Raw genomic sequence first — 27,331 nt, 5'->3', positions numbered from 1 at the left:
TCTATCTATCTATCTATCTATCGTTCTATCTATCTATCGTTCTATCTATCTATCTATCTATCTATCTATCTATCTATCTATCTATCTATCTATCTATCTATCTATCTATCTATCTATCTATCGTTCTATCTATCATTCTATCTATCGTTCTATCTATCTATCTATCTGTCTATCTATCTATCTATCTATCGTTCTATCTATCTATCGTTCTATCTATCTATCTATCTATCTATCTATCTATCTATCTATCTATCTATCTATCTATCTATCGTTCTATCTATCGTTCTATCTATCGTTCTATCTATCTATCTATCTATCTATCTATCTATCTATCTATCTATCTATCTATCGTTCTATCTATCGTTCTATCTATCTATCTATCTATCTATCTATCTATCTATCGTTCTATCTATCGTTCTATCTATCTATCTATCTATCTATCTATCTATCTATCTATCTATCTATCTATCGTTCTATCTATCGTTCTATCTATCGTTCTATCGTTCTATCTATCTACTCTATCTATCTATCTATCTATCTATCTATCTATCTATCTATCTATCTATCTATCTATCTATCTATCTATCTATCTATCTATCTATCTATCTACTGTATCTATCTATCTATCTATCTATCTATCTATCTATCTATCTATCTATCTATCTATCTATCTATCTATCTATCTATCTATCTATCTATCTATCTATATCTATATTACATTGATATTACATAAATGTTATGTGACTCTAAATCCACTGTTTTGTTGGTTGACTGTTGGTTCATAACTGTAAAATGAGTGAAGTGTCACTGACCAATCCCTTGTCTCCGCTGTTACCATGGTGATGGTGTTTTTCGTCTTTCAGGAACTACGTTTTCCAGAAACGTTACGTGAAGTTTGATGGAAAGAACCTGATGTACTTCGGCAGCGAGAAGGTACGACCTGCAACAAAGGTTAAAAAAGACACATACAAAGATAAAATGAGTTAAAAACAGGTTCATAGAGAAAGTTGTGGTGGGAGTTAGCTGTCGGACTGAGGTGGGGATGAAACTGGATGATGCCCTAGTCTGAACACACCTGTTACCATGACAACCCCGAACAGCGGCCTCCCGTTGACTCTCTCCGTGTGTTTCAGGACGTCTACCCGAAAGGAGTGATCCCATTGGCCGCCATCCAGATGGCCCGCCCCTCCAAGGACAACAAGTTCGAAATAGTGACGAGTCAAAGGATCTTTGTGTTCAGGACCGACAACGAAGGTACACACACACACACACACACACACACACACACACACACACACGCGCACGCACACACACACACACGCGCGCGCGCACGCACACACACACTCACACACACACTCACACACACGCACGCGCGCACGCATGCACGCACACACACACATATATGGAAACGTACTGAGTCCAGGTGGTTTGGAACCTGATGTTGATGTTAATAATGATGATGATGATGGTGATGATGATGATGATGATGATGGTGATGATAATGATTATGATTTCATTAGATTATATAACTTTATTGTCCCCCAAAGGAGACATTTGTCTTGGGCAAGAGTGCACAGAGCCATGTAGCAATAATACAATAAGAGTGACAGACACACAGACAATAGACAGACAAAGCAGCATTGCATAGGAGCACAACCATAGCAGTCGGCATTATCCGTTCTAAAAGAGAGGTGGAAGGTAAAAAAGGACAGAAGCTTGACTTGGTAAAAAATAAATAATAGAATTTAAAAGATCATAAGATCCATGGAGAATTACAAAAGTAAAAACTCGAGCTACACTACGCTTCCTCCAATTAGGAGGCCACCAGCCTATAAGGTTGATGCTGGCGTGAATAGGGACTGGCTGTTTATTCAACAGAGCTATAGAATTATGGAGGAAGGAGTGTTTGTAACGGTTGCTTTTTGGGCGACAAGCTCTTAAACACCCTGATGGATCAGACATCACTCCCCGAGCCAGTCGTAGTAGCTACTTTCTTCTCAAAGATAGTCTAGTTTTGAGCTGGACAGAGAGAGACCCAAACCATGTGGCCATGCAGTATGTGATGAGACTTTCTAGCACTGCGTCATAGAGTGTTGACATGATTTTCCTGCTCACCCCGAATAGTCTCAGTCTTCGGATGAAGTGGAAGCGTTGTGCCAATTTTGCACACAGGTAGTCAACATGGACATTCCATTTTAAGTTCATTTGTATCCCCAGATACTTATATGAGCAAACCTGCTCAATCTGCATGTCCCCTATAGACCGAATCACCTTGTTAATTACAACTACTTCCGGGTAGAAAACCAGCTGTAATTTGAATGAGAACAGTAGTAACTAGGGGTGGGAGAAAAAATCGATTCACATAAATATCGCAATATCTTTTTTGACGATTTTTAAATCGATTTTTTTTTCAAAAATCAATTTTTTTTTATTTGAAAAGAAAAAAAAATTGAATATTTTTTTTGAGGTTTTTTTTTTTTTTTGAATTTTTTTTAAAATATTGTGCAATGTGCATTTGTTAGCCTTTTTTACATACAGAGAGTACAGGTTTTGAAAAGGGTTATAAGGGTATAAAGTTCACTTTATAATGGAGTATGTTAATTTATAGGCTCCTACAGTATTTGTGTGCAGATAAATGTTAAAAATGCTAAAGACTAAAAATCGAGAGAATCTGCAATATCGTAGAATCGCAATTTAAATCGAATCGCCATCCAGAAAATCGTAGAAGAATCGAATCGGGAGAAAAGCGTATCGTCCCAGCCCTAGTAGTAACGAACGAGAGTTTAGCTATATATCATATTTTTCACGCCCTATCACCGTTTAGACAAATCTGAAATGATTGAAGAAACATTACTATTTCTGTGTGTGTGTGTTTTGTGTTGCTATGTGTTGTATTTATTCAGTTTGGGGGAATCACAGTGTCTAGAAAGCATCAGTGGCTCAGCTGACAGGGACAGCTAACGGTAGCTAAGCTAACGGCGGTAGCTAAACTAACAGTAGCTAAGCTAACGGTAGCTAAGCTAACAGCAGCAGCTAAGCTAACGGCGGTAGCTAAGCTAACAGCAGGACGTCAGCTGTTAAAACCCTCCCGTTGTGGGACACGACATGAAACTACTCCAGTTAGCTCAGTCATGTTGGAACTCAGATATCCGCTGGAGAAAATATTTTTTCATGGAGCGTTTATTGAGTCACTGAGTTATTAAAGTTAAACAGGTAGCTAACCGTTAGCCCGGCTAATCTATGATAACCATGACTAATTACAAAAATGTGCACACGTAAATAGTAATGTTTGTCCAATCATTGGTTTTATAAACTTTACAAACATCAGATTAGTCTAAACGGTGATATAGTGACATGAAAAATTAGATAAATATAGAGAAACTCTCGTCCGTCACTATTGTTCTGGTGCTGGTTTTCTACCAGGAAGTAGTTGTAAACAACAAGGAGATTCTATATTTACAGGGTTGTGGACTCTTACAGCCTTTGGATCAAAAACCATTTCTTTAGTTTTTGTGGCATTTAGTAAGAAGTGATTGTTCTCACACTATGCTATGAAGTGATGATGATGATGATGATGATGATGGTGGTGGTGATGAAGCTCATTATCCCTGTGCTCAGTGCTGCGGCGGCGCTGGGTGTCCACGCTGCAGGACCACGTGCGGGAGCAGCTGGTGTTCGGGCGGCGGCGCTTCGGTCCCGGTTCCCACTGCCAGAGACACGGAGCGCTGGACCTGAAGGGAACCAAGTCCCGCGTCTACGCCGCCATCAACACAGACCAGATCTGGATCTACAAGAACGAGCAGGTGAGGCCGCGTGGCATCTGGCCCCGCCCACTACGAATTTGGCGAGGAAACATTTTTCACATCAGCAAAATCAAAATCACTACATTTTATGATCAAGGCAGCAGTTGCATTGAAAAGGAAATCGCCACACTGCAAAAACTCAAAATCTTTCCAAGAATATTTGTCTTGAATATTTGCCCCGCCCCACTCCACTGCCTGTGACCTCTGACCTCTGACCCTGGTGTATGTGTGTGTGTGTGTGTGTGTGTGTGTGTGTCAGTGTTTCCGTTCAGGTGTCGGCATGACGATGATCGAAGCTCGAGGCGCCACCATCAGAGACGGAAAACACAAGAGCTTCGACCTCATCACTCCCTACAAGACCTTCAGGTACCACAGAGTCCTGGTCCTGGTCCAATCAGACTTATCTGGTTTAAAGGGATAGTTCACCCAAAATTCAAATTTTACTCATTATCTCCTCCCCCTCATGTGGACTAAGGGCTGGGAGAAGTTTCAGAGTCCTCCGTGGCTTCTCTGAGTTACAGCGGGGCTCCGTGCAGCACTGCATGTCCATATAACGGTTGAGATCGGAGCTCACTTTTCTTCGTCCAAAAAGACACACCAAAAAACATCCAAATACCTCCATAGTGCTCGTCTGTAATGTCCCTCTGGTATTGAAGCCCCGACATGAGAAATTGTCCCGAAAAAAATTAAATAAGTCTATATTTTAAGCTTGTTTGTAGCGGAAGCTTCCAGTGTCTCGGTTCACTGCTCTTCCTGGTCCGTCCAAATCTCGCGTAATTTGCATCGACACCCAGTTCACGGCTCCGCAAATCGCGCAAGATTCCGGCAGAGCAACACTGGGAGCTTCTGGTACAAACTATTTTTTTCGGAACAATTTCTCATGTCGGGGCTTCAACGGAAATTTGAATTTTGGGTGAACTATCCCTTTAAACCAGACTTATCTGGTTTAAGTCAGACTTATTTGTTTAAATCAGACTTATTTGTTTAATCTTATCTATCTATCTATCGTTCTATCTATCTATCGTTCTATCTATCTATCGTTCTATCTATCTATCTATCTATCTATCTATCTATCTATCTATCTATCTATCTATCTATCTATCTATCTATCTTATCTATCTATCTATCTATCTATCTATCTATCTACTATCTATCTATCTATCTATCTATCGTTCTATCTATCTATCTATCTATCTATCTATCTATCTATCTATCTATCTATCTATCTATCTTATCTATCTATCTATCTATCTATCTATCTACTATCTATCTATCTATCTATCTATCGTTCTATCTATCGTTCTATCTATCTATCTATCTATCTATCTATCTATCTATCTATCTATCTATCTATCTATCTATCTATCTATCTATCTATCTATCTATCTTATCTATCTATCTATCTATCTATCTATCTATCTATCTATCTATCTACTATCTATCTATCTATCTATCTATCGTTCTATCTATCTATCTATATGTCTGTCTATCTATCTATCGTTCTATCTATCTATCGTTCTATCTATCTATCGTTCTATCTATCTATCTATCTATCTATCTTATCTATCTATCTATCTATCTATCTATCTATCTATCTATCTATCTATCTATCTATCTATCTATCTATCTATCTTATCTATCTATCTATCTATCTATCTATCTATCTATCTATCTATCTATCTATCTATCTTATCTATCTATCTATCTATCTATCTATCTATCTATCTATCTATCTATCTATCTATCTATCTATCTATCTATCTATCTTATCTATCTATCTATCTATCTATCTATCTATCTATCTATCTATTTTTTTTCTTTTTATACTTGTTCGAAAATAAATTCATTCATTCATTCATTCATAATATCTTATTACATTAATAACGTTATTACATTATTGGCCGTTAGTGTGTTTAAAATGGTCATAATTATTACATCGTTTTGGGTTGCTACTGTACATACCGTTGCCGTGGTTACAGCCCCACCTCCTCCCCTCCCTGTGGTCTCCGTAGTTTCACGGCGGAGTCGGACCGGGACAAGCGCGACTGGATGGAGGCGCTGCAGGAGGCCATCGCCGAGACGCTGTCGGACTACGAGGTGGCGGAGAAGATCTGGTCCAACCGCTCCAACCGCAGCTGCGCCGACTGCAAGGCGCCGAACCCGGACTGGGCCTCCATCAACCTCAGCGTGGTCATCTGCAAGAACTGTGCAGGTCGGCAGTGGTGGACAGTAAAGTTACTTGAGTACTGTACTTAAAGGGATAGTATCATTTTTTAAGTGGGGTTGTATGATCTACAAATAGCCCCTAAGTACTTTAATTGCAGTAGAAGACTCTCTGCACTCCTCCCGTTAGCAACGCCAGCCCATAATAGCCCTGCCCAGAGATTTACAACATACAGTGTTGTGAACAGACCCAAAGAAACGGCCTATTTTCACGGCCTAAAAGAGGTTTTACCTGAAAATAATACACAGCTCCATTGTTCACTATAATATAATTTTTTCCAGCCCTTCAAAGTGCAGGAAAAACACAGTTTTTATTTGGACCTAAACAACTGCTGATCAGCGGGCGCTAACCCTGGGCGGAGGGATACGTGAGTTGGTTAGGTCCAAATAAAACTGTGTTTTTCCTGGAAAAAATTATATTATAGTGAACAATGGAACTGTATTTTTTTTTCAGGTAAAACCTCTTTTAGGCCGTGAAAATAGGCCGTTTCTTTGGGTCTGTTCACAACACTGTATGTTGTAAATCTCTGGGCAGGGCTATTATGGGCTGGCGTTGCTAACGGGAGGAGTGTAGAGAGTCTTCTACTGCAATTAAAGTACTTAGGGGCTATTTGTAGATCATACAACCCCACTTTTAAAAAAAATGATACTATCCCTTTAAGTACATATCCAGAGGATTTGTACTTTACTTGAGTATTAGATTTCTTTGGTACTTATTACTCTTACTTGAATACATTTCCAAGACAAATATTAGTACTTTTACTGGAGTTAATTAGTAGGAAGGCTGAAAAGTACTGGTTACTTTCAGGTCTTTTTCTAAACTCCTATTGGACACAAGCTGTGTTTGTCAAAGAAGGAAACCCTAACCCCTAAAAGCAGCACATCAGTGCAGCTGCTTTCAAAGAGTTCATTCTCACTAACAAGAGTTAAAAGCTCCTTACATTCATTTACAAACTATTAGAGTCATTCATTGATGTGGAGAATAAGAAATTTACTCTGACTCTGACTTTGACTGTGTGTGTGTGTGTGTGTGTGTGTGTGTGTGTGTGTGTGTGTGTGTGTGTGTGTGTGTGTGTGTGTGTGTGTGTGTGTGTGTGTGTGTGTGTGTGTGTGTGTGTGTGTGTGTGTGTGTGTGTGTGTGTGTGTGTGTGTGTGTAGGGCAGCACAGAGGTTTGGGGACGATGGTCTCCAAAGTTCAGAGTCTGAAGTTGGACACCAGCGTGTGGAGCAACGAGATCGTCCAGGTGAGAAACTGTGTGTGTATGTGTGTGTGTGTGTGTGTGTGTGTGTGTGTGTGTGTGTGTGTGTGTGTGTGTGTGTGTGTGTGTGTGTGTGTGTGTGTGTGTCCTGAGTCTGGCTCCACTGGTCCAGGAAGCAGATCAGTCCGTGACCTATGTGTTTATAGAAGAGTCGTTATTAAAACAAACTGCAGTTGGTCTGATAAGTCTGACTTAAAGGGGAACTAAACCCCTCAGTTTTGGATGACGTGCTCTAAGCTTGAAATTCAAAAAATGCCTTGATTATGGGCGGGGCTCCAGGAGCCCCCCTCCCCCCTCCCCCTTGCGCCCCATTCACACCCGCGAAATCACACAAAAGAAAAAAAAAAAGTAATAAACACACATCGACACTTCTGCTAGCGCTAACGAGCTACTAACGAGCTACTAACGAGCTACTAACGAGCGACTCTAACAGCACTAGTAGCGCGGACACTACTAGGAGAGGACGCCAGAGCCGTGACACAGCATCTACAGCTGATCCGCCGGCTCGTTAGCTCGTTAACGGCTCGTTAGCGCCAGCGGCGGCCGCACTAACGATTCCCGTTCAGGCAGCTGTTAGCAGCCGTTAGCCGCAGCAGAGCAGCTAGACTGCCTAGCAACCGTTAGCGGCAGGCAGCAGCCGGTGCTGATTGGCCGGGGAGCTGGTGGCCGGTGACGAAAGCTGCCTCCAAAACGTCATCTGCCTCCATCTCAGCCAATAGAAACATTCGATTGTAATAGCCGTGTTTCAACCCATAGAGGGCAGTCACACTACATTTTTACTACAAAATACACCAAATTGAAATATTTTGACTAAAATGTCAAAAGTTGGACCAGAATCAACTGACAACACTACCTTATACCCAAATATATTTGTTTTCAGCAGAAAAAAGTGGTTTAGGGGTTTAGTTCCTCTTTAAAGGACAATTTCGGGCAAATTCAACTGGGGGCTGTATGTTCCTAACATTTTAGGTCTAAAAGAAGGAATCTGAAGGTTTTCAGTTTAATGTCTCCGGTTTTGCGGTAGTTGTGTCTGTCCCCGCATCGCCACGGCAACGATGAATGGGAGCGGATGCAAGTTCTGCTGCTTAGGCTGTTTCCATCCCTCAAAGCCACAGACAGCGTCAGATGGAGACTCAAACATGCACCCAGAAGTTTATTCACTTCAACAAGCCGACATGTTTGTAAAACTAGATCTAATTCAAAGTCTGGAGGAGTCGAGACCCAAGTTGACACTCGGTGTGTTCAGGTGCAGTGGGAAGCTCCCGTTTGTGTCATAAACACAGGAATATCAACTCTGGACTTAGTAAGAAAAAAGTATAAAAAAAAACTCTCGGCGCATGTTTGAGTCGCCATCTGACGCTGTCTGTGGAAAAACATGTACACTTCAAGCAAGTCCAGAGTTGATATTCCTGTGTTTATGACCCAAACGGGAGCTTCCCACTGCACCTGAACACACCGAGCATCAACTTGGGTCTCGACTCCGGGAGACTTTGAATTAGATCTAGTTTTACAAACATGTCGGCTTGTTGAAGTAAATAAACTTCTGGCTGCATGTTTGAGTCTCCATCTGACGCTGTCTGTGGCTTTGAGGGATGGAAACAGCCTAAGCAGCAGAACTTCAATCCACTCCCATTCATCGTTGCCGTGGCGATGAGGGGACAGACCAAGGGGGCAGTTGTGGGTCTGAGAAGTGAAGCTCACTTCCGCGTTCAACAAACTGCAATCCCCTCTTCTTCCTCTGGGGGCTGGTGTCAGAAAGCAGCATTCTCCATAGACCCCCATGTTAAAATCACCCACTTTACATCCTCAATAAACATGATCAAAGCCTGGTGTCAGAACGTTTTCTGGTCTCAATCGATAGTTTCTACCCCCGCACACACTCTGAGGGGGGTGAATTTTTTTTTAACTCTACCGTTTTACTGTTATTAGGTTAAAACTCTGGCCAATTAGGGCGCGGAAACGTTGAGTGACAGGTCCGAGCAGCTCCGTGGACAGCTGCTTCGAGGCCAGTGGGCGGGTTCTCGGCCGGCCAATCCAACATGGCGCTGTTCAGGCCGCCATGTTGGAGTCACAAAAACGACTCCACAAAACCAACGGGTGACGTCACGGACGCTACGGCCATGTTTGTTACAGTCTATGGGACAGACACGACTACCGCAAAACAGGAGCAACTAAACTAAAAATCTTCAGATTCCTTCTTTTACACCTAAACTGTTAGGAAAATACAGCCCCCGAGTTGAATTTGCCCGGAATTGTCCTTTAAACCAGATAAGTCTGACTTCAACCAGACTGGTGCGGTTCCTTTCATGTTACTTTCAGTTTGTCTTTGTATGTATGAATGTGTTTGCATATGTTTTTATATGTATATGACTATAGAGATAAAGACTAGTAATCATATGTTAGAATAAATCTATATGTATATAAATATAAATATAATAATATATTAGAATAAATCCAGTTAAATAACTTATAAATTAACTTACTGTATAGATTATAATGACTAGATAACTTGATAGATAATTTATGAATAAGGGGTGGGAGTAAATAAGTTTTACTTCTTCCCACTCCTTTTCGGATATGAAACAAACAAATAAACAAACAAAACAAAACAAAAAAAAATCAAATTACCTTTATTTTCAATTATTTTCTTTTCTTTTTTTTATTATATATATATATATTTTTTTTTTGTTTTTTTTGTTCATATGTTGTTTTTGCAAAGTTTTTATATGTTATGTCTGTCCATTGCTGTATTATGTTTTATTTCTTTTAACATGTCCGAAATAAACTTAAACTAACTAACTAACTAACTTTAATCCCAACGGCATGTTTGCTTGTGGTCAGCTGTTCATCATGCTGGGGAACGACCGAGCCAACGACTTCTGGGCGGCTCGTGTGTCGGTGTGGGAGGAGCTGGACTGCGACGCGGCGCCGGAGCAGAGGAGAGAGTTCATCACTCAGAAGTACAGAGAGGGGAGGTACCGGCTGCAGCACCCCGGACTCACACAGGACCAGCTGCTCAAGGTCTGACACGATCACCTGGTGATCACCTGGTGATGATCACCTGTTCATTTAAACTTTGTGTTCATGATGCAGCTCAACAAAACCTCAAGCCCCGGTCAGAGTTACCGGCTCTCAGCTTCATGCTCTGTGCACGTTCACATCAATGAAGGCGTTTGGCGTCATATGATTCTACTTCCGCATGAAATGGATCCACAACGGGCTGATTTCAGCCAAGAGGAGAAACTGAACATTGTGCTACTTTTAAATACGAAGCTTTATCCGTTTAAAGGGACAATGAGGAGTTTCTATTTGGTTATAAAAAAGTATCACGTTAATGTGGATGAATCTCCGTTACCACTTGTTAATGGCCCATTTTAGATAAATCTATGGTTTTGTCTCTATGGTTATTTTGTTATTATTAGTGGTGGTGGAAATGCTGGGCGAGCCGACCAGCGTTTCTTTACTTTCGGTTTCGTGGCGAGTCATGAGAATAACGCCGCCGAATCTCCGTTTATGGTGGGAACTACGACGGTATGTGATCGTCTTCCAACCTCTGACTTTAATTCTTGATGAATGAAAACATGAGTCTGTCTTGCGCCGGTCGAAGAATTCAACGGTGCGGAGGCTCATAAATGTAGTGTGAAAACACTTCACTTTAACTCCTCGTTGTCCCTTTAAACTAAATAAACTAGAGCAACAAGTTCTGTCATTTTAAATTGTGTTATATATTGTTTTCATATATTTCACGAATTGCAATCATAGAATGCGAGTGTGTGTTTTATTGAAAGCGAGGCTGGTGTGCGTATGAAAATAGGTCACAGTGGGTTTTTTAAGTGCTGTAGCTACAAGCAAATCTCATACCTCAAGACCTTTTTAAATGTGAAAACAGTGGAGACCTATTCAAGATTTGCGTTTGGGCAACAATAACAGGCGAAACATTGAAATTAATTTATTCATGGCCACATTAAGTGAAATTATTAACTTTACTGATTATCCATTTGATTATCTGTCCTGCTGTGAGCGCACAACTTCTTTCAGTGGTGACTGACTGTAGGCCTATATAAAAGTAAAATATAGGTATATGCTATAGCCTGATATATAATGACCTTCTGACTCTGATGATCACCTCTCTCTCTGTCTCTCTCAGGTCCTCTGCTCGGCCGTGTCTGAACAAACTCTCCTGAAAACCGTCACTCAGATTTTCTCGGAGGCGGAGTCAGCTCGTCTCCTAGGCGACGCTGACCACCACCACCACCACCCCCACCACCTGGACCAGAGCCCCGCCCCCTCAGGTCTGACCCCAGATCAGCTGAACAGCTCATCCTGATCTGAGAAAGAGGAACAACAGTATTAACAGTGTGTGTGTGTGTGTGTGTGTGTGTGTGTGTGTGTGTGTGTGTGTGTGTGTGTGTGTGTGTGTGTGTGTGTGTGTGTGTGTGTGTGTGTGTGTGTGTGTGTGTGTGTGTGTGTGTGTGTGTGTGTGTGGCAGATCCCAGTGTGTACGATGAGATCATTCAGCCCGTTCTTCACTCCGGCTTCCTCTACAAGTCCGGTTCTGTCCACAGAGGGACGCTGTCCAGGAAGACTCGAGAGGGTGGGTCTGTGTGTGTGTGTGTGTGTCTGTGTGTGTGTGTCTGTGTGTGTGTCTGTGTGTGTGTGTCTGTGTGTGTGTGTGTGTGTCTGTGTGTGTGTGTCTGTGTGTGTGTCTGTGTGTGTGTGTCTGTGTGTGTGTGTGTGTGTCTGTGTGTGTGTGTCTGTGTGTGTGTCTGTGTGTGTGTCTGTGTGTGTGTCTGTGTGTGTGTCTGTGTGTGTGTGTCTGTGTGTGTGTGTGTGTGTCTGTGTGTGTGTGTCTGTGTGTGTGTCTGTGTGTGTGTGTCTGTGTGTGTGTGTGTGTGTGTGTGTGTGTGTGGAATTACTTTTGTATCAAATCAATCCAAACAAAACCTCTTCAATGTCAAACAAAAACAAGAGCTTGAGAAAGAAAAAGAAAAAAAACTCACTGAAGCAAAAAAAACACTACCTATACACTTCCAGTGTTTGAGCTAAGCTAATTAGCGACTTTAGGTGGAGGCAGGCTAACACTACCTATACACTTCCAGTGTTTGAGCTAAGCTAATCAGCGACTTTAGGTGGGAGGCAGGCTAACACTACCTATACACTTCCAGTGTTTGAGCTAAGCTAATTAGCGACTTTAGGTAGGAGGCAGGCTAACACTACCTATACACTTCCAGTGTTTGAGCTAAGCTAATTACGGCGATACGGCTCTATCTCCCTTGTTACTGCACGCACAGTTGAAAGGATGGTGTCTATCTGCTGGTCATGGACTCGGGAGTGAGGCAAGACACGAAAAAAAAAATGTTGGCGTATCCCTTTAAATTTGATCTTTCTCAAGCTCTTGTTTTTGTTTGACGTTGAAGAGGTTTTGTTTGTATTTATTTGATATAAAAGTAACTCCACACCTCCTGACCCGTGTCCCTGTCCCCGGTCCAGACTTCCAGAGGTTCTGGTGCTCCGTGGACCGGGCGCTGCTGCTCTACGAGTCGGAGCGAGCCGCTGATCCGTGTCTGCAGATCAACGTCAGAGACATCGTGTGTGTGGGCGTCGCCCGCCCCGCCGCCCCCGACAACAACAACGGGTTCATCGACAGGTACTGGGGCGGGGGTTGGGCTGGGACGATATACTTTTCTCCCGATTCGATTCTTCTACGATTTTTTGGATGCCGATTCGATTTAAATTGCGATTCTACGATATTGACGATTTTCTCGATTTTTAGTCTTTATTTTTAACACCAGTGAAACAGTTGTATGATTATGATTGTCTACAGACTATTCCAGGAACCATATTTCCCCCAAAAAATACACATCACATGTAAGTCAGTTTTTAAGATTTATTCAGCAGCAATATGTTTACTCTCTTTTCCAAAGCCTGGACTGCATAAAAGAGGCAAATATAAAAGAGTATAGAAAAAACAGGCTTCTGAAACCTTTCTGACAAAATGAGATATACGTAGACTGAGGTAAACTGCTACATTTAAAGGGATAGTAGCATTTTTTTAAAGTGGGGTTGTGTGATCTACAAATAGCCCCTAAGTACTTTAATTGCAGTAGAAGACTCTCTGCACTCCTCCCGTTAACAACGCCAGCCCATAATAGCCCTGCCAGTTTTTATTTGGACCTAACCAACTCACGTATCCCTCCGCCCAGGGTTAGCGCCCGCCGATCAGCAGTTGGTTAGGTCCAAATAAAAACTGTGTTTTTCCTGCACTTTGAAGGGCTGGAAAAAATTATATTATAGTGAACAATGGAACTGTGTATTTCTTTTCAGGTAAAACCTCTTTTAGGCCATGAAAATAGGCCGTTTCTTTGGGTCTGTTCACAACACTGTATGTTGTAAATCTCTGGGCAGGGCTATTATGGGCTGGCGTTGCTAACGGGAGGAGTGCAGAGAGTCTTCTACTGCAATTAAAGTACTTAGGGGCTATTTGTAGATCATACAACCCCACTTTAAAAAAATGCTACTATCCCTTTAACATTTATCTGCACACAAATACTGTAGGAGCCTATAAATTAACATACTTCATTATAAAGTGAACTTAAACCCTTTTCAAAACCTGGACTCCCTGTATGTAAAAAAGGCGAACAAATGTACATTGCACAATATCGATACAATACAAAAATCGATTTATGAAAAAAGAAAATCGATTTAAGAATCGTCCAAAAAAAAAAAACGCGATACTTATGTGAATCGGAATGGAAATTGTTTCCATGGAAACCGACACCTCCCTGTCTCCGCCCCCCCAGGTTCCGCTACACCTTCGAGCTGTTCCTGTCGTCGGAGAAGCTGCTTCTGTTCGGCGTGGAGTCGGCCGACGACCTGCACCGCTGGACCAAGGCCATCGGCAAGGTGACTGCAGTAACCACGGTAACAGGTAGACGGTCTGGTCTGGTCTGGTCGCGCTCTAGCCTCACTGACGTCCTGTTCTCGCCCCCGGCAGGCCGCGACGCCGCTCAGCTGTCACTGTCTGCTGACGCGGGAGTTTGAGCGCGTGGGGCTGCTGCGGTACCGCGCCATGCTGGACCCGCAGCAGTGGAAGGAGGCGTACTGCGTCCTGCAGCGCTCCAACCTCTTCATCTGCCCCCGCACCGACGGCGCCGCCGAGGACATCATCAACCTCAACCGCCTGCAGGAGCTCAGTCAGTCCGCCATCACTAACCACACCCCTTCTGTAGCCACGCCCCCCCGTGACCACCAGTGATGGGAATAACGGCGTTAAAAATGACGGCGTTACTAACTTGTAACTTTCAGTGACAAGTAATCAAAAAAAATGTTATCTACCACACAATTTAACGAGCTCCAGGTGGATTGTTTATGAACCTTAATGAGCTCTGGCCTGAGGCTCAGAGGTTACCATGGCAACTTGAGGTGGTTGCCAATGATGATAGCTGAGACAGACAGAAACGTGGAGAAAAAGAGCGATTTTCTGCCTCTGCACTGGTCTCACATTTGGGCTTATTCTGACAAAACGGTAACTCCTATCAGAAAAAGAAACAGACTGTGAGCATCACAAGGACTCCCTGAACGCTTTGTTATGATTTTGGTGTTTCTACAGTAAATATTTTGCATAAACGTGCGATTTTAAAACATCGGTCCGTTCTGCTTCTCTTAGAAAATCTTTGTATTGGAGTCAATGAGGAGCAGAGACAGACGTGGCCGCACTCAGAGGCTGCCAATTCAAATTCTGTAATTCTATCTCTCTGATATTTTGAGCACATTGTGAGAGAGATAACAAGTTTGTCTCACAAATTTGGAAAAAATCATGTGTGCAGAGCGTAAATTGTGTCCAGGCTGAGTGTGGAAACAGAAAAAAAGTAGAATTTTTTTGGGCTCTCTCCCACTCTAACCGATGATGTCACCCACTCTGACACGAACATTCCGTGCAATACACACCCATTATAATCTCATAATTTCTCCCAAAATGATCATGGTCATTGAACAGGGATTGATCAAAAACTATATGACCTATCAAAACGTGGAGTAATACGCCAATACACAAGACTTGTGTCTACTGTTTAAAGTTTAAATGGAGTCTCTAGGTGAAAGTATGCCTGAGCAGTAGACGTTTGTAAAACTCCAATGATTGGTCTTTTTCGCTCTTTTTTTTCTGTCCATCCCATTGACTTCTATGAAATATTTTTCGCAGATTTTCGCAACGCAAATTCGTATTCTGTTGAGAAAAGCACCGATCCCGATCATGACGCACGTTTTGGTATATAATTTGTCCTACAACAAGTAGTGAATCGAAAATAGTCTGGAAGATGAAGAATAAAAATAACATGTAGGAAAAAAATCCACACAATAACAAGCCCCGAGCACTCGGTGCGATTGCCCCGTGGCCCTAACTATAACTAATTACTTTTCAAAGTAACGTGCCCAACACTGGTGACCACGCCCCTCTGTGACCACGCCCCTCTGTAGCCACGCCCCTCTGTGGAGCTTCAGCTGAGTCTGTGTCTGTTGCAGGTTTGACGTCGGAGGGGGAGCACCAGGAGAAGAAGGACATCCTGGTCTTAGTGGAGAGAGGGAGGTGAGTCTGGTCTCTGGTCTCACTCCGCCTATCAGCTGTCTGGATCAGCGGCGTGTGGAAGAGGCGGAGTGATACAGCGAGTCATGGAGCCTGTCTGTGTGGAGGGAGGGATACTGTAGTGAGTTGGTTAGTTCCAGATAAACGGGGGTTTGGGAGGGAAGTCCAAGTCATTTCACATATTTGAGCATTTAATACAGGGTATCCGCGGGGTCTTGAATAGTATTAAAAGGTGATAAATCAATTTTGGGAAAATTAAGACCCTTAAAAAGTATTTAAAAGTCTTTTCACGACTTTATAAAGTCTTACATTTTGAAGGTATTTTTTTCTGAATTAGCTGTCCAAGAGTTTGAGTCCTAAAAACATTGTAAAAGTGTGTGAATTTATTCATTTTATTAAAAAACAAAGATGAACCGGTACATAAAGAAGAAAAGAAGATTGTTGTTTTTTGAGAGTGGAGCAATGTTTTTTTTAATTTTTTTTTTAATAAACTTTGCCTTTTATTTCTTATCCCAGCGTATTTTGAATTCTGTTGTATCATAGTGGTCTATAGTCTTTATCACAAACTGAAACTGTTAAGTTAAAAGTGTCACTGATGTAAATGGTTACAGCTTGAAGTGGCGGTGAGGTGTTGAAAAATATTGAAAAAGTCTTAAAAAGGTTTTAAAATTAACTACAAGATTCCTGTATACCTGTAATAAAAAGGTAATAGTTTACGGAATAGTTACTTTCCTTGTAATTAATTACTTTTATCATGTAGTAACTCCTGCTCTCCTCCCCCAGGACGCTGCACCTTCAGGGGGTCGGACGCTCAGACTTCTCCCTGTGGTACTCGGACATCCAGCGAGCGGCCGGAGGGAAAGGGAACGCTCTGAGGGAGCAGCAGCTGAGCAGGAACGACATCCCCATCATCGTGGACAGCTGCATCGCCTTCATCACGCAGTATGGTGAGGCCCGCTTCACAATGCAGACATGGTTATCTTATTATTATTATATTATCGTTACCTTATAGACTCTAGAAAACATCCATTCCAGACTGGAAGATGCTGCTCAACACATTTATTTTCAGTTCCCACACACTAGATTTAGCAGATATTTTGGAGAAACCCACACAAATACACACACACTAGTCACACACATTTGTCTCAGCGGTATGAGGATGGATGGATTTTATCAAAGTTTTTATTTTGTAAACCACATTTAATCTCGTTTTTATTCCTCAACAATATTTCATTGTAGTTATCGTCACATGACCACTATTTACTCGTTTTCGTTACGTGATAAAGGTTCGTTTACGACGATCAGGGCCGTTGTATAGGGGAGAAAGGTGATGATAACTCTAGGGGCCCAGCGCCCAGTGGGGCCCATAAAAAACCCCAGTAGTCTAATCTTTGTATGACTGATTTATTCTGCGTAAGACCCTGACTAATACTCATAGTACACTGTAAAAACTCTACATCTTTCCAAGAATATTTGTCTTATTTCTTGTCAAAATGTCTCATTTCTAGTCAAAACTAATCTCTTTCCACTTAAAGCAGATATCAGTGGAATGTTTTTGTTAATATAAGTCCTAAATAGTCCTATTTTCCGTCAGCAATCACTTACATGAAGTATTTCAGCCTAAACACGAGTCTCTCCGTCACTCTGCTCTGCTGTAACCCGAGGAGAAAATTTTTTTTGTGCTTGTAATAAGGAAGAAAAACTTGCTCCACTGTCAGATTTTTTCTACTTATTCCAAGTGAAAATCTGCTTGAAAGAAGTAAAAAGTGTCTAAAAACAAGCTGCTTTTAATATGATGAGTCTTATTTTAAGTAGAATGAGATTTGTTTTGACTAGAAATGACATTTTGACTAGAAATAACACAAATATTCTTGCTAAGATACTTGAGTTTTTGCAGTGTAATGCTGCATTAGCATCAAAACAAAGAAGGCTAAATAAAAAACCATAATACATACGTAGTCTAAGAAAAAAAAAGGAAAAGTTAGGGGGAGGGGCCCACTTTAGTATTCTTTAAGGGGGCCCAGAATTCCTAGCAACGGCCCTGACGACGATAATTTTCCTTGAGGAAAGCAGCACTGCTCAGTAGACCTGAGACCACCGGTCCCCTCATCGTGTCCCTGGCTCTGCAGGTCTGGGCCACGAGGGGATCTACAGGAAGAACGGCGCCAAGTCCAGGATCAAACTCCTGATGGAGGAGTTCCGCAAAGACGCTCGAAACGTCAAACTACGGATCGGAGACCACTTCATCGAGGACGTGACCGACGTCCTCAAGAGGTTCTTCAGAGAGATCGACGATCCCATCTTCATGGCCGACCTCCACCCGCTGTGGCAGCAGGCCGCCAGTGAGTAATGGATTACATTTATATAGCCTACTGCTTTTCTATTGTTGAGTAGCTACTACTCAATGGGTCCTGTGTGTGATACTCAGGTTTACTCAGTATACCCACTGAAAATATATAAATACTTCAGTATAGCCAGTACAACAAGACTATATAACTAAAGTAAATGTCAATGGTTCTCAAAGTGGGAGGGTTGACAGAGTTCAGGGGGTCCACTACTTTTTCTGGAAATTTTACCACTTTTTCTTAGATTTTTTTCACTTTTTTAATTAGCCTATTGTTTTAATTTTTTTCCTTTTTTTTTTTTTTTTTTTAATGAAATTTTACCACTTTTCCTATAATTTTTTTGAGAAATTTTACCAGTTTCTTTTCAATTTTTCTGTTCTACTTTTTAATATTTTTAAAAAAAGAAGTTTTACCCATTTTGCATTATTGTTTGCCGCCCCCTTTTTTTTGAGAAATTTGTACCACTTTTTTCTATATTTTGAAAAATTTTACCACTTTTTCTAGAATTCTTGAGTATTTTTTTTAGTTTCTTCTCATTTGAAAAAAAAAAAACTTTACTATATACTATTTTTACTTTTAGCACTTAAATTTTTTTTTTTTTTTTGAAATTTTATCACTTTTCCTAGAATTTCTTTGAGAAATTTTACCAGGTTCTTCCAAAATTTTTTAAACTTTTTTTTTTTTTTTTTTTTAAATGTACCACTTTTTCTGAGAAATGTTACCAGATTTTTCTAAAAAAAAAAAAAAAATTGCAAAATTTTACCACTTTTTTCTAAAAAATTGTAAACTTTTTTGTTTATTTTTTTGGGAGACATTTTTATGCCTAATTTAAACGTACATTGATTGTTTGTGTATTTCTGGTGTTTACTTCAAAGTTTTGTCCAATGGGGGTCCGTGGTCTAATTTGTGTCAATTTTGGGTCCTTGATGTAAAAAAGTTTGAGAACCACCGGTCTATGTGATACAAGTATGAACAGTTTACCACTTTTCCTAGATTTTGTTAGAAATTTTTAACCAGTTTCTTCTCAATTTTTCTGTTCTACTTTTTACTATTTTTAAGAAATTTTTACCCCTTTGTGTATTATTGTCCCCCCCCCCCCCCCTTTTTTAGAGAAATTTTACCACATTTTTCTAGAATTCTTGAGTATTTTTTTTAGTTTATTCTCATTTAAAAAAAAACTTTACTATTTACTATATAGCCTACTATTTTTACTTTTACCACTCTTTTTAATTCTTTTTTTGTTGAAATTTCATCACTTCTCCTAGAATTGCTTCGAGAAATTTTACCAGTTTCTTCTAAAATTTTAAAAACTTTTTTTTTTTTTTTTTTAATTTTACCACTTTTTGTGAGAAATTTGACCAGATTTTTCTAAAAAAAAAAAAAAAAAAAACTGCAAAATTTTACCACTTTTTTTCTAAAAATAAGTAAAACTTTTTTGTTTATTTTTTTGGTGAGAATTTTTACCACTTTTTTCTAGAAATGTTTCAACTTTTTTGGAGAAATTGTACCACTTTTTTTCCCCAGAAATTTCTCTATAATCACCTAAAAAGCAGTTTACCCACTACAGAACATTAGACTACACCACTGGTTCTGATGATGTCACTGATGTTCCTCAGAAATGTCTCCGCTGAGTTTGCGACTGGACCGCTACAAAGAGATCATCAAGAGCCTCCCTCGGGTCAACAGGACGACGCTGGCTGCTCTCATCAGTCACCTGTACAGGTGAGCTCACCGGCCTCAGGACGCTCGTCCAGCTGCTGCAGCGGTCGTAACCAGGCCCGGCCCTAGGATGTTGGTGGCCCCCTAAACAAGGTTTTTGTTTGTGTCCCTGCACTCTAAGCTCAAACACCAAATCACTGGTTAAAACTGAATACAGACGTGTTTATCCCTCTGAGGTTTGAGGACATTTTCTCAACTTTTACATATTTTCTTAAATGTATCTTTTTAAGATACTTGCAGATGTAACAATACTCAAGTGTTTTATGTCTAAATATTAGAACCTCCGCTGTAAGCACACTGAGGCCAGTTTGTCCTACAACACTGTAGAAAGAAATAATTTAGGCCAAATGCTGGAAATTTGAGGTCTGCTTTTTGAAAAATGTCAAATCCCTTGTGAAAACACTCCTTCAGTCATGAGAATGAACTGTTTTGGTGCTTGAAATAGGATATGAATACAGTAATAGATAAGTGTAGAAAACAAGTCTAAAATGACATTTTGTAAGATTGTTTTTTGAGCACAAATGTTGTCATTCTGCCGTTCTATTTTCACCAAATGTCTCAAATGTGAGATAAAAGAAGCTGAATATTGACTTCACATTACATATAAAGCTCATAGCTGCACGTGCAGACCTCAGGATGTTTAAATGACTTGATGAACCCCGGTACCTTTCTGATCATGTGGCCCCCCACCTAACGGCTGTGGCCCTAAACAACCACATAGAGGGTTTATACCAGCAGCCGCCCTGGTCGTAAAGCAGCTGTTCTGTTTTTTTTTTTAATACTTTATTGCAAGGTTTCTCACCTTCACAGACATAATCATAATCATTTCATTTTCTTAATTGTACCTTGCATTTTTTTTTTTCAAGTATATATTCCAAAGTAAATAACAAACAATAAAATAAACAAACAATAAGATCAACAAACATATATGCAAACTGATGCTTCCCAAATGTGAATCTCAAAAATAGAAAACAAACAAACAAACAAGCAAACAAAAAAGATAAAGATAAATAAGTAAGTTAATAATAACTAACATCAACTAATGAGAAAATAAGCAGTGGTGCATGTGTACGTGTTCATGTGTCTGTGTGTGTATGTATGCATGTGAACATCAGTGTTGGGGTGGGGACCATTTAGTTCATCTCCTTAATTTGATTGAATATTTCCACTGTTGAATATTTCCACTGTTGAATATTTCCACTGTTGAATATTTCCACTGCAGCTGTTCTGTTTGTCGCCCTCAGGGTCCAGAAGTGTGCCGGGCTGAACCAGATGTGCACCAAGAACCTGTCGCTGCTGTTTGCTCCCAGTCTGTTCCAGACCGACGGGAAAGGAGAGCACGAGGTGAAGATCGTCGAGGACCTGATCGACAGCTACCTGCGCGTCTTTGAGGTGAGCGTTGAAAAGAAAACCAGGAGAAGCAGAAGCCAATCAGAGGGCAGGATTCAGTCCAGAATAACGTTAAACCTCTTTCTCCGGGTTTAAATCAATTCATAATCTTCTAGAATAGAGTTTAGTCTTTCTTTTTTAAAAGCCCACAAGTTTCTTGATTTTTTTAACCTCATCATCTAGTTTGTTCCACTGTTCGACACCAGTGACTGAGATAGAAAAGGATTTTAGTCTAGTTCTCACTCTCCTCTGCCTAAATAACATATTTCCTCTCAGATTGTGTGTCACCTTGTAAGTTATGCGGAAGGTCTCTGTACATAATCTGCAGAGTTGTGTAGTTGATTAAGTCGTGTAGTTTGAGGATTTTTGCATTGATGCTCTGTACTGGGCATAGTGTAGGATTCTTACGGCTCTTTTCTGAAGTGTGAACAGGGGGCGCATGACACTTTTGTATGTATTTCCCCACACTTTCTGCACAGTATTGCAAACCTTCTGGGTCGACGTGAACACAAACCACTGAACTCTGGTTTGGTCGTTGAATACGAACCACACCAAGTAAAAAACCTTCACATTTTAAAAGATATCGAAATCTAGATTTTTTTTCCCGCCCATATCGCCCCCCCCTAGTGGTGGAGTCTACTCAGGTATACTACAGGGTTCAAGGGGGTTCCCAACTTTTTCTGGAAATTTTACCACTTTTTCCTAGAATTTTTTCACTTTTTTAATTATTGTTTTAATTTCTTTTCTTTTCTTTTTTTCTTTTTTGAAATGTTACCACATTTCCTAAAAAAGATTTGAGAAATTTTACCAGTTTCTTCTTTTTACTATTTAAAAATGTTTGTTTTTTTACCCATTTTTGTATTATTGTTTGCCCCCCCTTTTTTGAGAAATTTTACCACATTTTTCTATAATATTTTGAAAGACTTTTCCACTTTTTCTAGAATTCTTGAGTAATTTTACTAGTTTCTTCTCAATTAAAAAAACAACATTTTACTATTTTTACTTTTACCACTTTTTTTTTAATTATTGCTTGACTTTTTAAAAGATTTTTTTTTTACCACTTTTCTTAGAATTTCTTTGAGAAATTTTACCAGATTCTTCTAAAAATTGTAAAACTTATTTTTTTTTTTTAGAAATGTTACCAGATTTTCCTAAAAAAAAAAAAAAAAAAAAAATTTAACCACTTTTTAATTTTTAAAAAAAACTTTTTTGTTTATTTTTTTGTGAGAATTTTTACCACTTTTTTTCTAGAAATGTTTCAGCTTTTTGGGAGAAATTGTACCACTTTTTTCCAGAAATTTCTCTATAATGTTGCAGATCGATGAGGAGCATCAGACTCAGATCGAGCTGGAGATCAGTCTCATCACCACCTGGAAGGACACACAGGTGAACACACACACACACCAACACATCAATAATCAATAAACAGTTAAAGAGTTGAGGCAGTGAGACGTTGTTAATAGTTAAGAGTCATTGAAGGCGTATTGATCTGTTATTGATCGATGGGTTCCTGACTGTGCGTGCAGCTGTCCCAGGCCGGGGACCTGATCATCGAGGTCTACCTGGAGATGAAGATCCCCGACTGCTGCATCACGCTCAAGGTGAGGCAATAATCAATAATCAATATCAGTAATGACTGACTGATGATGACTGCCCCCTTGTGGGTTAAGTTCCAAAAGGCAAGCATTCGCAAACTTCAGGTCGCCTGTAACGATTGCCTACGAATTTTGATGGGAAACCTACGTAGGTGGAGCAGTGGAGTGAGTTATTCTGTCAAGTGCGTGTAAATACGTTTCATGCTCTGTTGCTGAAATTGATGCATAAATTCATCTGTCGACTGAATGACACAAAATTCAGTTTTAATGCTGTTGTCCAATCCTGGACTCAGTGCTGTGAGACACCAGTCAGCCATGTGGAAACACTGGTATGACTGTCTCTTTTAAATGTGTATGTGGGTTTGTTTGTCTTTTTTTTTTTAATGGACCTTGAGTCTAATAATAAAAGTCTATCTACAGGGTTCTTACGGATCCTTAAAAAGTCTTAAAAGGCATTTAATTCATTCATCTAAAAACAAGGCCTTAATTGGCATTAAAATGTCTTAAATCAATTTTTCAAACGTCTTAAAAATGTTAACACTTGGTAAGTGGTATTTTATGGTTGTAATTAGTCTCAAATCTCAAAATAATTGTTAACATTCCGACATAGAGAAGTTAGTGGCGGCCGTCAACGCTAAATCTCTCACCGTCACCAGCTCCCGAGTCAGTGGGGTTTTTTTCTCCGGACTTTTTATGCATTTATTTAGAAAGGACAGCTGGAAAGAGACACAATCCAATGTTCATGTAGCAGTGGGGATCACATAGGAAAGTGGGTCAAATTGTCCCTATAACCCTATGATGTAATAGATGTGGGGGTTTTTTTCTTCTTTTTTCTGCATTTGTGTTTATTATGAAGTCGGTCTTAAATTTCATTTCAAGTGGCTTTAAAAAAGTCTTAAATTTTACTAGGCTTAAGCTGTAGGAACCCTGTATCTATCTATCTATCTATCTATCTATCTATCTATCTATCTATCTATCTATCTATCTATCTATCTATCTATCTATCTATCTATCTATCTATCTATCTATCTATCTATCTATCTATCTATCGTTCTATCTATCTATCTATCTATCTATCTATCTATCTATCTATCTATCTATCTATCTATCTATCTATCTATCTATCTATCGTTCTATCTATCTATCTATCTATCTATCTATCTATCTATCTATCTATTGATACTGATCAGGACTCAGGTGTTGTGTCTCTACCTGTCTGTCTCTACCTGTCTCACCTGTCTGTCTCTACCTGTCTGTCTCTGCAGGTGTCCCCCACCATGTGTGCAGAGGAACTGACCAATCAGGTTCTGTACATGAGGAATGTCCCGCCCGGAGACAAAGACGTGTGGATGACGTTCGAGGCCATCGAGGACGGACAGCTGGGTGAGACAGCACACCTGGACACACCTGGACACACCTGTCAATTTTAATTTCAATTTCAATAAGCTTTATTGGCATGACTGTGATATACAATATTGCCAAAGCATTGGGGCAGCAATACAGATACAAATACATAGATGGTTAATTAATTAGTAATAATATAGAATAAATAAGTTTTAAAAAAAAAAATATATATATATATATATATATATATATATATATATATATATATATATATATATATATATATATATATATATATATATATATATATATATATAAAAAGTGAGGTGCATGTGTGTGTGTACAGAGGTAATCAAACAATTGACCTCTGGCTAAGCCCCGCCCCCTCCACTCACTGGGACAAACAGTCAACATTGGGTGACAGTTGCTATGGCAACAGCTGTCACAGTAGGAGACATTTCACAGGAGACAGTTGATGATTTTTGGAGTCAGAAAGATTAAATATCATGTTGAAGTCACCAAAACTTCACTTAGCTTTACTGCTATGGCTGTCAGTTGCCGCGAAACGCCGATAGCGACGGGCTAACTTCTGTTAGCCTGTCTATGGAGTTTTACATTATACGTTAGCATTAAGCTAGCAGACTTTATGCTTAGTCGTGATACTGGCTAACATCTAAACATCTCTGACAATATGTTGCCTCAAATACGTTGTTGACTTAACTTAGAACAGATGTAGACATCCTTGTTAAGTTTATCCAGGTTTAGTTGGTGTTGTGGTCTACTGCAAAACTTTATCCAGAGCAGACACTTCTCTCGGTTGAGATGTGGCTTGGGAAAAGGTAATAAAATCCCCCCCGTGGCCTCTCGGGATACCTAGTGTCAGAGTTGCATGTACCCCATGAACACCGTTTGACCATTTTAAACTTAAAATGTCAAGAAAAAACATATAAAAACTAATGAAAACTGACCAACTACAATGCATTTCAATGGACGTGGAAGCAGAGAATGTCCCAGTGTATGGGCTAGCTATGCGCACTGTGATTGGCTCATTGCGTTTGGGGGCGTGGCTTAGCCATAGGTTAATTAGTATAGTATCATTTAGCAGGAATAATCAGGTGAAGAGCAGCTGCTCGAGGAGCTCGGTTATTTTTGAGCAGCTCTTCTCTTTTTTGTGACAGACACAAACATATGTTGCTGCTTCGACAGCAGCGGCTCTTTGTTCTCCCAGTAGATGACTTCAGTTTTCTATGTCTGAGAGTGTGTTGAAGTTTGGTGTTGTTAGTGTGATGTTAGTGTATGTCTGTGTCCTGATGTGTGTGTATGAGTCACAGTGCAGCAGGAAGTGCTATGTGGACACTGGACAGAGCTGACAGACACACCTGTCTGTCTCTAACTCACCTGTCTGTCTGTCTGTAACTCACCTGTCTGTCCCTCAGAGCGTCCCCTCCACCCCAAAGAGAAGGTCCTGGAACAGGCTCTCCAGTGGTGTAAGATGGCCGACCCGAGCTCGGCCTACCTGGTGGTGAAGAGAGTTCCTAAAGGAGAAGGCATCGACATCCTCACCTGTAGGTCTCTCACACACACACACACACACACACACACACACACACACTCACACTCACACACACACACACACACACACACGCTAGCTGCTGCCCCCCCCCCCCCCCCCCTCAGCCTACAGGAGTGACATCATGAAGGTCGGCCTGCTGCGGTGCCGTGAGGAACCTCCGAAGCTTCTTCAGGGGAACAAGTTCCAGGAGAGAACGTTCCAGATCAAGGAACATAAACTACTGCTGCTCAAAGACAAGAAGGTACGAGGCCTCATTTATAAAACTGTGCGTAGGAAAGACGACTACAGGTGATGTACGGAGGAAACACAGGAAATGCGTGCGCACAAAAACGTTCAGATTTATAAAAACGTGCGCACGTATGTCCTACGCCTGTTTCCATTTATAAATCACAATCAATACTAAAGTTGGCGCACGTGAAAAAGCACTTCTATTCACCCCGCCCATACGGTGCCTATATAAGGTCAGGGAACACCCTCGATGAATATTCATTCATACCAAATGAACCAATAGACGGCGGAAAAGGGGGAACAAGAGCCTAAGAAAAACATTTCACACACGTAGCAGTCGAGAAAAACTGTAAATATAGAGAGGCATAAGGGTTGAAATGAAATGTGTGACGGCCGATAATAAAAACATAATCGTTCTTCTCACTCTACATTTCCTGAGTCTGACTTCAGTTCACCACCACACCGTCAGAGTTTGCTTAGGGCTGCGCACATTCTCCCGTCAAGTTAGTTTTTTATAGATCACAACCTTGGCGTGAAAAGTCACGTACGCCATTTTCAGCCCCGTTTTGTGCGTACGCAACGGTTATAAATGAGACCCCAGGTCACTGTTAGAACCAGGTCTAGAACCAGATTCAGGTCTTCCTTCTCCTGTCCAGAGCATCCGACCGGAGAAGGAGTGGTCTCTGTCCTCCATGAAGATCTACATCGGGATCCGCAGGAAACTGAAAGCTCCAACCAGGTAACAGGAAGCTGTCCCTCATGACATCATCGTGACATAACCAGTTCTCCCAGTAGTCCAGGCAAAATAGCGTTTTACGACAGACTAATTGTCACAGAAGGTTTTTCACCATCCATCATTTCTATGAGGTGTCCAGAACAACATACTAAAAGTCCTAAGAAATCCTAGCTGGGGAAATATGTTTAATTCGCATCATTATTTACTGTATAAAGTCTATGGTGCCGACAACAATACACCCCAATGGGGCTATTTCTTCCCTTTACTCCTATCACAATGAAACTTCACACAATGAAAGTATCCATGAAATGTAACATTTTTTGTATTACAAATTTCTTTGAAAATCAATTTGAATATGCAAATGAGCAATACACTAATGGAATATGCCCAAAATACTGTGTGTGTGTGTGTGTGTGTGTGTGTGTGTGTGTGTGTGTGTGTGTGTGTGTGTGTGTGTGTGTGTGTGTGTGTGTGTGTGTGTGTGTGTGTGTGTGTGTGTGTGTGTGTGTGTGTGTGTGTGTGTGTGTGTGTGTGTG

General features: G+C 40.6%; 1 protein-coding gene across 1 annotated transcript in view; it reads left to right on the top strand.

Moving 5' to 3' along the window:
- The window catches only part of arap3 (ArfGAP with RhoGAP domain, ankyrin repeat and PH domain 3), a gene marked incomplete at its 3' end in the record, with an annotated part of 56,340 nt that overhangs the window by 23,561 nt on the left and 5,448 nt on the right, over nucleotides 1-27,331 (top strand). The window contains exons 8-30 of the mRNA XM_083980439.1: nucleotides 864-933; nucleotides 1,134-1,254; nucleotides 3,619-3,803; nucleotides 4,063-4,169; nucleotides 5,816-6,015; nucleotides 7,185-7,270; nucleotides 10,127-10,306; nucleotides 11,433-11,577; nucleotides 11,775-11,879; nucleotides 12,776-12,932; nucleotides 14,086-14,188; nucleotides 14,280-14,478; nucleotides 15,806-15,869; nucleotides 16,650-16,813; nucleotides 17,996-18,208; nucleotides 19,828-19,933; nucleotides 21,175-21,322; nucleotides 22,637-22,705; nucleotides 22,846-22,920; nucleotides 24,180-24,297; nucleotides 25,695-25,823; nucleotides 25,936-26,072; nucleotides 26,716-26,798. Of these exons, the coding sequence (XP_083836565.1) occupies nucleotides 864-933; nucleotides 1,134-1,254; nucleotides 3,619-3,803; nucleotides 4,063-4,169; nucleotides 5,816-6,015; nucleotides 7,185-7,270; nucleotides 10,127-10,306; nucleotides 11,433-11,577; nucleotides 11,775-11,879; nucleotides 12,776-12,932; nucleotides 14,086-14,188; nucleotides 14,280-14,478; nucleotides 15,806-15,869; nucleotides 16,650-16,813; nucleotides 17,996-18,208; nucleotides 19,828-19,933; nucleotides 21,175-21,322; nucleotides 22,637-22,705; nucleotides 22,846-22,920; nucleotides 24,180-24,297; nucleotides 25,695-25,823; nucleotides 25,936-26,072; nucleotides 26,716-26,798 (2,964 nt within the window). The remainder of the gene's footprint in view (nucleotides 1-863; nucleotides 934-1,133; nucleotides 1,255-3,618; nucleotides 3,804-4,062; nucleotides 4,170-5,815; nucleotides 6,016-7,184; nucleotides 7,271-10,126; nucleotides 10,307-11,432; nucleotides 11,578-11,774; nucleotides 11,880-12,775; nucleotides 12,933-14,085; nucleotides 14,189-14,279; nucleotides 14,479-15,805; nucleotides 15,870-16,649; nucleotides 16,814-17,995; nucleotides 18,209-19,827; nucleotides 19,934-21,174; nucleotides 21,323-22,636; nucleotides 22,706-22,845; nucleotides 22,921-24,179; nucleotides 24,298-25,694; nucleotides 25,824-25,935; nucleotides 26,073-26,715; nucleotides 26,799-27,331) is intronic.

The sequence above is a fragment of the Trachurus trachurus genome (assembly GCF_905171665.1).
Source record: "Trachurus trachurus genome assembly, chromosome: 10".
Classification (NCBI taxonomy): Eukaryota; Metazoa; Chordata; class Actinopteri; order Carangiformes; family Carangidae; genus Trachurus; species Trachurus trachurus.
The sequence above is the reverse complement of the archived record's forward strand: the minus strand, read 5'-3'. Positions and strand labels throughout refer to the sequence as shown.